General features: G+C 49.5%; 1 protein-coding gene and 1 long non-coding RNA gene across 5 annotated transcripts in view; both read left to right on the plus strand.

Moving 5' to 3' along the window:
• USP18 (ubiquitin specific peptidase 18) overlaps positions 1-4223 on the plus strand; it is a 30380-nt gene extending 26157 nt beyond the window's left edge. For all 4 annotated transcript variants that reach the window (XM_086404039.1, XM_086404038.1, XM_086404040.1 and 1 more), the window contains 3 exons: positions 1067-1198; positions 1671-1720; positions 3291-4223. In XM_086404039.1, the coding sequence (XP_086260165.1) occupies positions 1067-1198; positions 1671-1720; positions 3291-3336 (228 nt within the window). In that variant the 3' untranslated portion in view covers positions 3337-4223. The remainder of the gene's footprint in view (positions 1-1066; positions 1199-1670; positions 1721-3290) is intronic.
• A 4350-nt stretch (positions 4224-8573) lies between these two features.
• LOC147372477 (uncharacterized) lies at positions 8574-9490 on the plus strand. The gene is made up of 2 exons (XR_015164878.1): positions 8574-8714; positions 8812-9490. It is a non-coding gene; the product is annotated as an uncharacterized LOC147372477 (long non-coding RNA).
• The last annotated feature ends 6995 nt before the right edge of the window (positions 9491-16485 follow it).

The raw sequence follows: 16485 nt of genomic DNA on the forward strand, positions 1-16485 counted from the left end.
CTATCATATAACAATTCAAGTATGGTATTAATATTGTAGCACATAAATTATATATTTATGCTCATTATTTTTCTTACAGCATATGAACCTTAGGTTTCTAAAGAAAAAAATTATAGACTCAGCATCTAGATATGACTCTTTAATTGGTCAGGAGGAATAAGAAACATTTAATTCACAATGCAAAGTAATTTTTTTCTTTGAGGGTGCTTTATGATGTAATATGTAGAAGAATATTGTATTTGAAAGTGAAAGTCACTCAGTCATGTCTGACTCTTTGCAACCCTGGCAAGAATACTGGAGTGGGTAGCTGTTCCCTTCTCCAGGAGATCTTCCTGACCCAGAAACTGGGGTCTCCTGCATTGCAGGTAGATTCTTTACCAGCTGAGCTCCCAGGAAATATTGTATGTAAATCATGGAAAAATAAAATATTAGTTCACTTTTAGGATAAAAAAAGTAATGTATGTGAAGACTTAGCCAAATGCTGGAAGCTAGCTAGTAATTATCATGTTTATAATGCTTGTTGTCATTTCGTGGTGCTTCTTGCAGGTGGTCAGTCTCTCCCCACTTCTTCCGCTCTCAGCTGTGACTCTGCCTCACTTGGACTCTCAAGCCATTTTCATATGCCTTCACTCTGGTGTTCTCAAACACAAATCTGATGCTGCTGCTCCTCTGCGCAGAGCCTTCCAAGGCTGCCGCTGCTGGGATGTTTTGACTCCTGACTTGGCCTCAGTGGGTCCCTGCACCCCTGCCCCATCCCTCAACCCCATCCCCCACCACCATGCCCTCCACAGATCCTTCAGGGTAGTTTAAGCACATTGTCTCTGGGGAGCTTTTCTCAACTGCCCATTCCTTCTTGTTTTGGGGTAGAGACTGCTTCCCAGATTTATCTGTAAACCTGGTGTGAAACCTCGCTTTACAGCTGTGCTGTAATTAGGTATGAGCATCTTGTGGTCAGAGATGGTCTTCTGGGGCCCTGGGCGCACCAGTGCCTGGCAGAAAGGCACTGAGAAGCAGAGGGTCGGAAGAGGAGGTGTGATGGGGGTCCCTTTATCCTTGTGTCCTTCAGTGTGGAGGGCACTATGAGCTCTTTGCTGTGATCGCCCACGTGGGGAACGCTGACTATGGTCACTACTGTGCCTACATCCGGAGTTCTGAAGATGGAGAATGGTTCTGCTTCAACGACTCCAATGTTTCTTGGGTGAGAAGCGTCCTCCCAAACTGCCTCTTGCCGTGGGTTCTCCATCGCTAATGGGTTCTGAGCCAGGACTGGAAGGCTATTGTGACCCAGACACACTAAGATCCTGTTTTCTGTGGCAGGGGGGCCTTTGTGAAATTTGAAGCCCTTTACTGCATGGAGCCCCGTCTGGTTCACAGCTCTGCTACGGTCTGCTTAGCTTAGCGTCCCGGTTTCTGGAATTCTCAGCTCAGGGCCCTGCAACCTTGTGCTCTGGACTAACCTATGAAGCCAAGAAGCTCTAGAAAGAGTTACAAAATCTGGGCCCAGCATAACCAAGTGTAGACAATGCACCTGAGGGACTTGGTGTGCCGAGCACCTGTCACTGGGTGACCAGGCCTGGGAGTAGTCAGACTGGTCTGTCTAGGGGAAGGAGGGCAGCTGGCAGCACCATCACTCTCTGGCCACTTAACCTGGTTTGTCTCTGTCCTTGCAGGTGTCCTGGGAAGATGTCCAGTGTACCTATGGGAATCACAGCTACCGCTGGTGAGGAAGGCTGGGTCGTGGGTCCCATGAACTCACTCAGGGCATCTGTTGCTGTAGGAAAGGGCTGCCACTCACCTTTGGAGGCCCAGAGAATATGCTCAGCCTCGTTTTTCAGCCCCATCCACTGCACTGCTCCTCTCCTAGTTTATTTTTTAAATTTTTTTCATAGATAAAGGTTTGAAATTACATATGTATTTTTAAGTTAATTAAGAAAAATTTTTGTCAATGCTGTGTCTTCGTTGCTTTCTCTGGTTGTGGTGAGCGGGGGCTCTTTGTTGCAGGTGTGCAAGCTTCTCACTGTGGTGGCTTCTTTCGTTGCAGAGGACAGGCTCCAGAGCTTGCAGACTCAGCAGTTGTAGTGCACAGGCTTAGCTGCTCCATGGCACGTGGAGCCTTCCCAGACCAGAGATGGAACCCGTGTCCCCTGCACTGGCAGGTGGAGTCTTAACCACTGCACTGCCAGGGAAGTCCTCCTCTTGCAGTTTAGACCCAGCAGTGCTAAAGTGTCTGAGGCTCCCAAACAATCACACCATCCCTGGCTTTGCACGTGCTGTCCCTTCTCCTAGTTTGTCCCTGAGGCAAACCACCTTCATGCTTCCGTGCTTCTGCTCATGCCCACCTGCCTTGTACTGCCTTCCCAGCACCATTCAGGCAGGTGTGCAGGAGCCTCTCAGGTGTTTTCCATCATGTGCTCACCTCTTCACAGCCAGGACCACGCTGCTTGGTCATTGTTCACCTGCATAACATTCTTTCACGTTAACCATGAACTCTTCGGAAGCAAGGATCACTCTTGTCCTCCTCTGTTGTCTGGTATGCAGGCTTGAATTTAGTCAATAATAACAGTAAATATATTATTGAAAATCAGTAACTACATAGAGGGGAGGCTGGAGAGGAAAAAGCTTGGCAGAGATAAAGCAGAGACTTTGCAGGTTTTTTCTGCAGAGCTTCTGGGTTAGAGGTGTCATTGCACACTAAGCGTGGTGTGGGACGTGGACCCAGCCGCACGAGTAGGTCTTCACTTGGAAACTGATAAATTGGGTGAAATTTGTGCTTGAAATCCTGCCCCCCCACCGCCCCCTGCTACCTGCTGCTTCTCCTTTTCTTCTAAGCATCTCCCTTAGATACACTCTTAGATATACACTTGGTCATCTTTTGGTTGTCAGTGACCCCCCGTTATTTAGATCAGGGTTTGGCAGACTTTTTCTGTCAAAGGCCAGAGAGTGAATGTTTCAGTTTCTGGGATACACAGTCTGTGTCTCGGCTCCTTGGTTCTGCTTCTGCAACACAAAAGCAGCCACTGGTGGTACATGAGTGAGCATATGTGGCTTTGTTCCAGTTACATTTACTTAAGTTCATGGGCTCATAGTTTGTCAACCCCTGCTTGAGATGTTAGCTAATAGTTATTTACCCTGGTCCCCAGTTTTGTCTGCCCTGAGCTGATAGATTGATGAAGACCTGATCCAGTAAACCGGGAAGTTTTCTGATGGGTGTTCTATCAAGAAGTAATGATGTAGTAATGAACTCTGAATGTTTCGTCTCAGTGATGCCCTTGCACTTTTTTTCTTTCTAGGCGGGAGACTGCCTATCTCCTGTTTTACGTGAAGACTGAGTCCTAATGGATGCTCCCTAAACCTTCAGAGACCTACAGAGTATCATCTTCCTTTTCTGTTCCTGTCTCTGCAGATTGTAAGAGATCCTGCAGTGAGGAGAGGCACCATTTTCAAGCTGTTTACATTTTATTTATAATAAGTGGTGATTATTAAAATATTTAGCAGTGACACTACACAGGTCTGGATCGGTCAGAATGGGAGCCACTGGTGGACTCATGGTCTGGATTGCTCCTGCTGCACAAGGCAGTGATCTGTTAGCTGGGAGCTGCAGAGTCCGGGTGCTCCCAGGGGAGGAGAGACCAGGCCAGTGCTGGTAGCAAGAGGCAGTCGGGTAACAAAGGGCTGTGGTCAGGAATTATTTCAATATTCTACAGCTAATGTGACTATACTGATAGGTACTGATTGTATATCATTTCTGTTTATAATTTTAAAAACTTTCAGGGCTTCTCTAGTGGCTCAGTGGTAAAGAATCCACCTGCCAATGCAGGAAACATGGGTTTGATCCCTGATCTGGGAAGATCCCACATGCTGTGGAGCAACTAAGCCTGTGCACCACAACTGCTGATCCTATGCTCTAGAGCCCAGGAGCCACAAGGACGGAGCTCACGTGCCCTAGAGCCTGTGCTCCGAAACAGGAGAAGCCACTGCAATGAGAAGCCTGTGCACCAGAGCTAGATAGTAACCCCTGCTCGCCGCAACAAGAAAAAGCTCTAGCAGCAACAAAGACCCTGCACAGCCAAAAATTAAAAAGAAAAAATTTTAAATGCGTATCAATTACATGAAACTCAAGTGCTTTGTAATTGTTATTCGTTTATTTGATAAATACGTATTGATCACCTACTCTGTGAAATGGTATGCCAGACAGTAATGAATACAATTCTTTCTCTCAAAAAGAACTTTTTAATTTAATGGGGGTTGATTAAAATACACGGTACTGAGGGTCTGTGCTACAGGAATTCAAAGGAAAATAAATGAAAATGCTTCTGCTGTGCACCCACAGGAGCAGCCTGAAGGCTGGAAGGGGGCTGAGAATGAGGACAGTTTGTTTACAGGGAGAAGCACACCCAGTGGCATGGCTCAGGGTTCAAGGACCCTCCACACACCCAGAGGGAAGGGAGGTGGGGCTCAGCACGTTGATCTTGATCCAGGCTCAGAAGTTTGGGTCTAGCTTAATAAGTAATGAGGATTTTTTTTTTTTTTTTTGGAAAGTGTTCAAAAAGGAAAGGAACACTTAGTGGTGTTGCAGTAAAATGGATTTGCGGGTGACATGGGTTAGAGACAGGTTGGCAGCATGGGTGGGCAGGCGTGCACAGTCCCTGGAGCCGTGTCAGAGGAAGAATGTGAATCGTGGGGTGTCCAGGGAAGGGAAACCCTGCACCAACCTGGGAAGAAGTGTGTGGACACCCCCCACCAACAAAGGAAGTGACTCAGTCATTCACGTGTTTAACGACTTGTTCGAGATTTCATATTTTGTAAGTGGCAGAGCTGAAACCTCCAACCTGAAATGAGGGTGATTTATTCTTTTTATTGGCAAGAATTTAGCCACGTGAGAGTAAATTCTCACCGTATAATAGCCAAACAATGTCGTCATGGACAGATCCTCTTCCTCAGTGCTAACTGTTGCTAAGCAGGTGTGTGTATATTCTTATCTCTACTGTCACAAGCTATCATAAAGCACTTGGCTGAAAGCCACAGAAGCTGTGTTTTTTTCTTGCAGTCTGGAGGCTGGAGTCTGAAATCAAGGTGTCACAGGGTTGGTTTCTCCAGGAGGCTGTGAAGGAGAGTCTGTCCTGCCTTTCTTCTGGCGCCTGGTCGTGCCAGCCCTGCTCTCATCCCCTGCGTGGACCTGAGTCCCTCTGGCCTCCACCTCCATCTTCACGCGCTGTCTTCCCTACGTGTGTTAGTCGAGGACACCAGCCATGGGTTAGGGGCCATCCCAGTGTAGCATGACCTCACCTTCACATGGCTTATTTCATCATTCTGAGGTTCCAGGTGGGTGGGAATTTTAGGGGGACCCTATTCAGAGTAGTAAAATGTATTGATCCCTCTAGGCCTTATTCTGGGCATTGGCATGCATATTCACAGATATGAATAATTTTTACATCATTAATTCTACTGGAAACATTATTCTGCTCATTGTTTTTTCTCATAATAGTGTCTTAGGGAAGTTTCCAAGTCTGTATGTAAATGGAAAACATTCTTTTGAATTGTTACATTTACTCCATAAATAGATATACTATATTTTTTCCATTCCCATATTGGTAAATATTAGGGCATTCCCATTTTTTCACTATTTAAAGTGCAGAGTGAATGAGTACCTTTAGATGTGTTTTTGTACATGAGTAAATATTTCTGTAGGTACTGAGGAATGAAATTATGGATCAAAGAGACTGAAGGGAGAAGTTACATGTAGACTCCAAGTTAAAGAGGAAGGGTACTAGTAGATCATTTTTAATGTCCTGGATTGAAGGAGAAGACAAGGAATCAATTGACTTGAGTCTCTGGAAGTAGCTGATTTCTATGCTATTTTGTTTCTTCTCCAAAGTGCCCCCTTACTCATCCATATATCCATTTGTCCAAAAATCAAGGTTCACAGTGATACCTGATGCCTGACCGTATGTGAACTTTGCTGTGATCTTGTTTTGAGGGTTTGAGGTCTGTTGTTATTTCATCCCTATGTACCCCTGCTGTCTGCCGCCCCAGACTTCTTCAGCACGTACACCCAATATCTTTGTCCCTGTGTTTTTTCCTTAAAAGTAGTATTGTGAGGAATTCGCTGGTGATCCAGTGGTTGGAACTCCACAGGGTGAAGGGCATGGGTTCAATCCCCAGTAGCCACCCAGGCCAAGGCCAAGTCCTGCCTGCTGGGGTGCCCACAATAGTCTGCCCACATAGAGTTCCCATAGACCATACAGCTCCATTACAGGTGACCTGACGGGAGTGTTGTTGGGCCCCATAGAGTGTCTTCTGTATGAGGCCACTTCTCCATAACAGGGAGGCATAAGCAACCTACATAACATACAAAGAAGCACAGAGATCTAGGCAAGATGAGGCAGCAAAGAAATGTCTTCCAAACAATGGAACAAGATAAAATAAGACCTAAGTGAAGTGGAGATGACAGTCTACCCAGTGGATCTCAAAGTCCTGATCATAAAGATGCTCAGTGATCTTTGGAGAAGGCTGGGTGAACACAGAAGTTTAACAGAGACGATATTAAGAACCCAATGGAGCTGAAGAATGAAATCACTAATGCACTTAAAGAAAACAGTAGCAGATTAGATGACACAGCGGAATGGATGGTGAACTGGAAGAACATAGTGGGAGTCACTCAAGCTGAACAGAAAGAAATTTTTAAAATGACAGTTTAGGGACTTTCCTGGTAGCCCAGTGGTTAAGAACCTGCCTTCCAAGGCAGGGGATGAGGTTTCCCACCTTGGTCGGGGAAGTAGGATCCCACATGCCTTGGGGCAACTAAGCCCGTGTGCCACAACTAGAGAAGCCCGTGTTCCAGAGCCCACGAGCCACAACTGCTGAGCCCGTGCTCACCTCTGTCCTCACTGAGTTTAATCTTCATCCTTCACCATAACTCACCTTGAGTATAACAGCTTCAGGGACTTCTGGGAGCCTCCATGTAAAAAGAAGCTGAGGAGGGGGTCTCTGGATCCCCGATTCTGTAGCTGGGGTCAGAAGCAGGTTCGGGGGAGTGTCATGGGGCCCTCTACCAGGGAGGGCCAGGAGATCCCAGTGGTAGTTAGCCGAGTCCAAGGCCCTCCTGGGTACAAGGCATCCTAGCCCCCTTGGTGCATCATAAAGAGACCAGCTCCCTCCTCCCCTCAGCCCCCAGGCCTAGTCCCTGCTTCTGAGAAATTCCCTAGGGTGGGTCCTGGTGCGGAGGTACCCGATGCTGGGGCTCCTGAGTCTCTAGGGAGGATAGAGGAGTGAGGGGAGACTTATCCACAGAAAGAGAGCATCTGTCAGAACAGATCCTGGGGCTGCTGCACCCCAACCTGCACCACCATCCCCAAGTCCACTGAGGCAGGACCATGAGAGCAAGGCTCCTTCCCTCCCCAAGACAGAGACACAGAGGAGACACCAGGTGAAGGCAAAGATGGGAGGGAGGGGCCCACAAGCCCAGGGATGCCTGGAGACCCCAGAAGCTGGAAGAGGCAGGAAGGACTCTCCACTGGAGCTTCTGGAGAGAGCATTGCACTGGGACACCTTGATCTCAGATGTCTGGTGTCCGAGACTGAGAGAGGACAGGCTTATGTTGTTCCCAGCCCCAGGAAGCTCATGCAGCTGGTGGGAAGTGCCTGCCCTGATCTAAAGCCTCCCTCCCATTAGGTGAGGTGGCCCTACAGACTCCACCTCTTCTTCCACATCTGGTAGGTGGGAGACCCGCTTCTCCTTGGTACTCCAGGAGCGGCTCTGGAGCTGATGGGAGTGGTTCTGGGGTTTTGCAGGCTGAGCCCCTGTTGCTGTGCCCCCATTTCCCCATATGAGCATCCAGAGCTCTGGATGTCTGCTTCGCTGACTGAATCCCTCCTCCCCCAACCCAGTATCCACAGGAAAAGTCAGGGATTCTGTAGCAGGGTCTTCAGGCAGTCTGCGTCTGGACCCATGTGGGAACCCCAAGTTTTACTGTTTTCTCAGAAATGTCTCCTGGAATTTAATCTTACTCATTCCCTCTTCCTGATCTCTTTCCCCCACCCTTAAGTTAGATGTTCTGGCTGACCTGTCAGCATTAGTTAGATGCTGTTCTGCGTGCGGAACAAGCCCCCTTATCTTCAAAGACCTTTCTTGACGACTCTCGTGTGATTACCTCTGGACCTCCAGAAGGAAGCCTCCTTAATCCCTGCATTCTGGTCTCTGTCTTGCTTTACTGCTCTTAGTTAAAGATTACAAGATAAGTTACCAATAAATATGTGCTCAGCATTTTCTCAGGAAGTTGCTTCTCTGAGAGCTTTCCCTGCATTGTCTCTTATAATGCTGTGTGTTTGTGAGAATTGTTCATTGCAAAACTGCTGCAGACCCACGTTCACCTCTTCCCTGTAAACATAGAACTTCCCCTGACCTCACGCCCCATGCTAACCACCTCCACATCTGGCCATGGGCCCAGGGCAGGTGTAAGACTGACTGCCCTCTCAGCCTCTCCCTTGTGTTGTCAGAGCTGCTGCAGCCCTTGGTCAAAACCCGTGAACCCACTTTAATAGGGGTGTCCTTGCTCACAACCCTCCAAGCACCTCTTTTAGCAAGAGTTAACAGAAGTCTTTAAATCATAGGGTCCAGAGAGAAGAAAGGAAGCTACAAAGAAAGAAAACCAGATGGAGCCAGCTAGGACCAAGATGGCAACCTATTCTGACCTCCAGCAGACCCTGAGTTTCATTGTATGTTGATTTTATTGTATTATCTATCGTATATTAAAAAGCGGAAACATTACTTTGCCAACAAAGGTCCATCTAATCAAGGCTATGGTTTTTCCAGTGGTCGTGTACAGATGTGAGAGTTGGACTTTAAAGAAATCTGAGCGCTGAAGAACTGATGCTTTTGAACTGTGGTGTTGGAGAAGACTCTTGAAAGTCCCTTGGGCTGCAAGGAGATCCAATCAGTCCATCCTAAAGGAAATCAGTCCTGAATAGTCATTGGAAGGACTGATGCTGAAGCTGAAACTCCAATAGTTTGGCCACCTAGTACGAAGAACTGATACATTTGAAAGGACCCTGATGCTGGGAAAGATTGAGGGTGGGAGGAGAAGGGGATGACAGAGGATGAGACGATTGGATGGCATCACCAACTCAATGGACATGAGTTTGAGTAAATTCTGGGAGTTGGTGATGGACAGGGAGGCCTGGCGTGCTGCAGTCCATGGGGTCGCAAAGAGTCAGACACAACTGAGCGACTGAACTGAACTGAACTGATCTATCGTATTCAGTGACACATCTACCGGTGACCAGACAGGAAGAACCTAAACAGTAAAAAGGAGGTAGCCTTCCTCTCCCCTTCCCAATGCACGTGCCTCCCCAGCATTAGCCTCAGTCCTCTTCCTTTTCTTTACTCTGGAGAATTAAATCCCTCTCTGCAGAGGGCGAGAAGCTGAGCTGTGAACTTGCTTTCTTCTCTGTTCTTTGACCTCTGAGTAAAGCCTGTGCTGTGTTGGTCTTGGCTTTGGTTTCATAATCGCCTACTTGAACCCGCTTGGAAAAAGGAAACCTTCCTTTTTGAGGCAGAGAGCCTCGGCCAGGCTAGGGCCCAAGCAGGGTCCACAGGACTTAACTTGGTAACAATCTGTAAGGGGACAGTGGTCTGCCCCATGGAGTGGGGGGAGGCACACCTTCAACCGCAGCACCTGGTCTGTGGACAGCATGGCCCCTCATGGGCCTGGACTGTGTCCTCTGCCCCCCTACCCCTGACACCACCTGGCAGTCTGACTCGCTGACACTGACTGCTGGGCCTCCAGTCAGGAGGGATCCAGAAGCAACACTTGGAGCCAGATCAGATGTTTCTTTTCACGGGCAGTGGCAATACTGGATATTAGGACATTGTTTCTAGAAAACAAACAGCTGCTAGAAGTTGATGTATGCTCTGGATTTGAAACCCATGTGCAAGACAAGAGTTCCCACCAGACCCTGGCTTGGAAGCTTCTGTACAGGTGATGACCACACCAGTGCTTCCTTGCCAAGTCCTCCAAGCTTCCTTGGTGGGCACAGCTGGACTCACTCCACGGGCTCCCCAACCCAAAGCCTGAAGGGCCAATGCTGGCAGGGCCTGGAGATGAGAGCATCACTCCACCAACCACCAAAACCAAGCCCATCCCAGGCTCTGCTACAAGTCTGCTCGCATTTGCTCTCTGGATTCCGAAGACAGACCTGCAGGAAGTGGGCTGTGAGTCCCATATTGATGGTTTTCTGTGGAATTTCCATGAGACCCTTCTCTGCCCTGTCCTGAGCAAATGACTAGTCAGTCCATGCTACCATCATTCCACAAGCAGGATGAGAGGCTGAGGCTCTGAGAAGCCAAGTAACCCACCCAGAAGGACAGACGTGTGGCCATGGAGTGGGGTCTGTGCCCGCTGCCTGCACAGGGTGACTGCCTGTTCACAGCAGGTTCACACCTGTTCCCTTGACCCCTTGCAGGGCAGTTCACAGAGCCTGCTCTTAGGGGGTTGACTCATCTTCTTTTACCAGGACTCTTGTCTCACATTCTGTCTCTGGGATCATCCAGAAGGCTTGTCAATCTGAAGCAGGGTCAGTCTTATGTCACCAGGGTTGCTTTCTTGGCCCACACACACCACCTGCTCATCCACTCCCAGCTCAGACCAGAAAGGCCCCCTCGGGTCCTGAGCTCCGTGGCTCTGCTGGGGCACCCACTCCCCTCGTGCCTGGTCCTTCTCTCACATCCCCTTCAGGGTCACCAGGAGCTCCCACCACCCAGGGCAAGCTGTCTGCTGTGTCCTGGGAAGGCCTCTGTGGTGTCAAGTGGAAGAAACAAGAGGTACCTATGGGACCTCCCACACACAGCACAGTGGCCAGCACCTGCCGACTGACTGCGTCACTCTGGATGGGCCCAGGGTGGGTTCAGGGGCCTCACTGCGTGTCCTGGTTCTCATCTCATCCCAGCGCTGCCTACACAGGAGTCAGTCACTAAGCTACTCTGTGCTGGCTGCACAGATAGGATGCTCATTCATACACCCCTCCCAGGAACACAGGGTTCTGGTGGGCAGGCTCCTCCCAGGATATGGGGCTCACCTGAGCAGGTACCCACAAGGCTCAGGACCCAGGAACCATGCACAGAGCCCTCTTTGCAGAGCACTTCCAGCCTACCTGTTGGTCAGGCCTCACCCTGAGCCCCTCAGAGCAGGACCTGAACTAACAAACAGCTGCTCCTGGACAGGTCAGTAGCCTTGGGCTTCACTATGCAGCCTCCCTCCAGTGGGTCTTCCAGAGGCTTCCACTGCACCCGGGCACTGGGACCCTGTCTTCACCACCACCCCTCCTCTCCCTGACTCTTGGGTTCCTCTCTTTAAGAGAGGGTCTTCTTGAAATTACCTCCTACTTGTGGGCCAGATAAAATGACTAGAAAACAAGCCAGAGCTGCAGCCCAATGTCTATCCTGACCCTCAGGACCCACAACTGTGTGCCTGGCAGGCACAACAAGGCCCATTTTCTGCAACAGTGAGCCCCTGATGGGTGAGGATTTGGCTAATCTGACCTGGCTGGCCAGCCCTTCCCAGATGTGCCTAGGTTGAGGTCTATGTAAGCGGGTGTAAGAGTGCCTGCAGCTATACTCTATGCCATACTCTGTTGAATGTGTGGAGCTGGGCTGGCAAGAGGGCCGTGTGGATTGCTGTTTGTGATCAGGTCTTTTGTAGACCAGATAAGAAAGGGATGTGTCACCTGTGCCTGCTGTCGGACCTCCCCAGGTGGGGGTGAGGAAACAAGAGAAAAGGCAGTGGGAACCAGGATGGGAAGGATAACTCAGGCAGGGAAATGGAAAGCTTCCAGAAGAGCCCCTGGGGCCAGGACCATCCTGCCTGGCCTGCACGAGCCCGCTCAGCAAGCATGCTGTTGCTGGGATGGCTCCCGCCTGTGAAGTCTTTACTCATATTCGGGTGTTTTACCTGGGAAGGGTGGATGAGGTTCAGGAACAGCTAGCCTGGGGGTCAGCCAAGGTTTTCTTAGAGATGCCTCTGTTTGTTATCCCAGCTTCCCACTGAGGACTCTTCTTAGGGGAGTAGGTGGGGTGAAGGGGATACAGGGGTGGAGGAGGGGGTGGGGAGGGAGGAAGCACTGCTGGTTGCACCTAAGTCCCCACCCCTGACCATCTTAAGAATTGTTCATTGGTGTAGCAAGCGTCCTAATTGGGTTTTCACCTGTGTAACTCGTGACTTCTTAATGAGCAACGTGAACGGTGACATTAAATGTCCTCAGTCAGGACTAAATACTTACTACACCATGTGTATAGTGTAAGAACCTGGGGAAGCATGTGCAGCTGGTACCCCAAGGGACGGGCTTCAGACTTGACCCTTCAACATTCTGGTGTCCAGCCACTGCTTTAGGAATTTTTTTGGGGGGGACCAATGCTGACTCTAAGGGTTCTGTAATCCAGCCTCCTTTTGCCTTCGGTGAGACCCACACTTCTAGGATCCTACAGAGCAGGGTCTGTGTGGCTGCCCTGTGGCTTCTCTAACAAATGACCACAAGCTGGGTGATTTAAAACAACAGGAGTTCATCCTCCCCCAGTCTTGGAGACCAGACACCTGAGATCAAGGTGGTGCAGGGCTGAGGTCCCTCCAGAAGCTCCAGGATAGGGTCCTTCCTGCTTTTTCCAGCTTCGGGGGCTCTAGGGGTCCCTGGGCTTGTGGCTTCCTCCCTCCCATCTCTGCCTCTGTCTTCCTGCAGCTTGTCCTCTGTGTCTGTATCTCCCTTCTTTTGTCTCTTACAAGGAACCTGTAAGAGGTTTGAGGGCCACCCACACCCAAGATGACCTCGCCTTGACATCTTTAAATGCATCTACAAAAGCTCTTTTCCCACATGCGGTCTTGTACATCTTTTGACGCCACCGTTCAACCCATTAGCTATGTACAAAATCACCCTCATTTTAGGAGATTACCAAGGTCTCATATAGACTGGCACAGACAGCAGCCATGTGGGTGGAGGTCTGGGGAGAATGAAGACCATGGAATCCCCTGGACAGGATCAAGTCCTGGCTTCATCAGAAGGTGAGCTCTTCCTCCATAGGGCCTGTGAGAGCAGTCACTCCATCCTACCCATGGAAAGGGTCCCAGTGTCAAGCCCAGAAGTGTCTACCTTGCAAAGCTGGCTTTTCTGAATGTCATCATCAATACCATCATATAACCAGTAACTGCGGGCTTAGAGGTAGGGAGGAATTAGTGTGGGGACTGGCCATGGGCTCTGGAGGAGGTGCTGACAGTCACTGGGGCACAAGGAATTGGGAGCCTGGAAGGCCCCAGTGTTACTGACCAGACTTGGGTCCACACTCCTGAGTGCAATAGAGCCAGTCTACTGATGTCAGGTTGTGGTGAAGGGAAGTGAAAGTCACTCAGTCGTGTCCGACTCTTTGTGACCCCATGGACTCTACAGTCCATGCAGTTCTCCAGGCCAGAATACTAGAGTGGGTAGCCTTTCCCTTTTCCAGGGGATCTTCCCAACCCAGGGATCGAATCCAGGTCTCCCATATTGCAGGCAGATTCTTTACCAGCTGAGCCACAAGGGAAGCCCGTGGTGAAGGAAAGTGAAGTGATAATTCTAAAAGTACCAATACAAAGAGGAAAGGTGGCTTGTGCTCTAAACCCTGAACTCCCTGAATTGTTTCAGCAAAGCAGTTGTACAGGCCACATGAGGGAGGGGGTCATAGAGTATGTGACCCTCTGGTGCATGGTTCTCTGATTGCTGAGGTAACAGGTGGCTAAACTCACAAATTCTCAGGCACTGGAAGCTCTGGTTATGTGTTCATGCTCATCAAATAGTTAACTTCTTCCACTCAGTGGGGGTTTTAGCATTTGTAAAACAACTCAGGGAGTGTGCCTCAGATACTGTTATCTCCATACTTCAGAGAGGAGCTACAGCAGAGGATATGGGACTGGGTCTCTTCTGAGAAGGCCCCATAGGCTCCTGCTCGGTTACACCAGGTGTCTGGGCTCAGCAGCCAAGAAAGGTGGGGCTGCCTCCTGGGCGTGGGGAGCAACAGGATCACAGTCCTCTGAGGGGCCTGTTAGTCCCCAAGATGTGACGGGGAGGCAGTGGATGAACAGATGTATCTGAGCTGGGGGAGGGATCCAGGCTAGAAATGTCACTGGAATCATTGGGAGGAAGAGGAAAGGTCAGGAGGGGGCAGGTGGGCTATAGCACCTACGTGCAGGTGATGGTGGTCCTGTTGGAAGCAATTCAGAGCTGGAAGGACTGACCCACAGAAGCTCAGCTTCATCCTCTTGCTCTTTTGTAAAACACTGTCAGAGTTTGAGGCACCCTCAGGAGACTTCTCAGTCCAGTGCTGCTGTGGCTTCATCAAAGGGGCTCAGGCCCTGCCCACATCCCCACTGGGGATGAAGCCCATCAGGGCACTGGGGCCCACAGACTTCAGGGAACCCCTGCCTCCAGAATTTGTTTCTCTTCTTCCAACCAGCTACTGGTTAGAGGCCCACGCTCCCCCATCCTGATTCCACCCCCAGAGCCTGAGGCGTAGTCCAGTGTATAGATGCACCACTCAGTCTTCATGTTCCTGTTGCTGAACATTTTGGTGGACTCTATGTCCTGGCCATTATAAACACTGCTTCCTTGTAAACAGAGGTGCATGTGTCATTTCAAATTGTGGTGTTCTCCAGATCTGAGCCCAGAATGAGGTTGCTGGATCCCATGGCTCCTCCGCGTTTACTTTTTTCAGGAACCTCCATGCAGTTTTCCATTGTGGCTGCACCCTGTGCATCCCCACTCAGGGTGTAGGAGGACTCCATTTTCCCCACATCCTCTGCAGCATTTACTCTTTGGAGATTTTTCTGGTCATGGCCATTCTGACCAGTGGGAGGGGATTCCTCAGTGTAGATTTTATTTGCGTCGATTTAATAATGAGTGTGTCTTCCCTTGTGTGGCTCAGCACTAAAGAATCTGCCTGCAGTGCAGGAGATGCAAGAGATTTAGATTTGATCCTTGAGTGGGGAAGATCCCCTGGAGAAGGAAATGGCAACCCATTCCAGTATTCTTGCCTGGAGAATCCCATGGACAGAGGAGCCTGGCAGGTTAGAGTCCATGGAGTTGCAAAGAGTCCGACACAACTGAGTGACTGAGCACAGTAATGAGGGAAGGGGATGTCCTTCCAGGTGCTTGATTCATGAATACCTAGACATACACTCGGAGAAGGCAATGGCACCCCACTCCAGTACTCTTGCCTGGAAAATCCCATGGACAGAGGAGCCTGGTAGGCTGCAGTCCATGGGGTCACTAAGAGTCTGGACACGACTGAGCGACTTCACTTTCACTTTTCACTTTTCGTGCATTGGAGAAGGAAATGGCAACCCACTCCAGTGTTCTTGCCTGGAGAATCCCAGGGACGGGGGAGCCTGGTGGGCTGCCGTCTATGGGGTCGCACAGAGTCGGACACGACTGAAGCGACTTAGCAGCAGTAGCAGCAGCAGACATATACTTGGTTTTTAAAGGTTTTCTTCCCATATAGGTTATTACAGAGTGTTGAGGAGGTTCCTTAGGCTTTGCAGTGGGTCCTTGTGGATGATTTTATAAAGAGTAGTGTGTGTATGTTAATCTGAACCAGCTCATTTCTCCCTTCCCTCATCTTTTCCTCCTTGGGAACTATAAGTTTCTTCTTGGGAACCATAAGTCTGTGAGGCTGTTTCCTTCTGGTAAAGAAGTTCATGTGTCTCCATTTTTCGATTCTACCTACAAGTGATACCATATGATTCTTGTCTTGCCCTGTCGCCCCTACTTCACTTAGAATGATCACCTCTACTTTCCTCCCTGTGGCTGGAAGGGATTCCAGTCATTATTTGATCCTTTTTAATGGCTGAATCAGAGACAGCAATGGCACCCCACTCCAGTACTCTTGCCTGGAAAATCCCATGGATGGAGGAACCTGGAAGGCTGCAGTCCACGGGGTTGCTGAGGGTTGGACACGACTGAGCGACTTCCCTTTCACTTTTCACTTTCATGCATTGGAGAAGGAAATGGCAACCCACTCCAGTGTTCTTGCCTGGAGAATCCCAGGGACGGGGGAGCCTGGTGGGCTGCGGTCTATGGGGTCCCACAGAGTCAGACACAACTGAAGTGACTTAGCAGCAGCAGCAGCAATGGCTGAATAGACCATGCAGGTATGACCTAAATCAAATCCTTTATGATTGATTATACAATGGAAGTGAGAAATAGATTTAAGGGACTAGATCTGATAGACAGAGTACCTGATGAACTATGGACGGAGGTTTGTGACATTGTACAGGAGACAGGGATCAAGACCATCCCCATGAAACAAAAATGCGCAAAAGCAAAATGGCTGTCTGAGGAGGCCTTACAAATAGCTGTGAAAAGAAGAGAAGTGAAAAGCAAAGGAGAAAAGGAAAGATATAAGCATCTGAATGTAGAGTTCCAAAGAATAGCAAGGAGGGATAAGAAAGCCTTCCTCAGTGATCAATGCAAA

Source organism: Bos grunniens, chromosome 5 (assembly GCF_055505025.1).
Source record: "Bos grunniens cultivar Pamir isolate PY7600 chromosome 5, Bosgru_T2T1.0, whole genome shotgun sequence".
Lineage (NCBI taxonomy): Eukaryota > Metazoa > Chordata > Mammalia > Artiodactyla > Bovidae > Bos > Bos grunniens.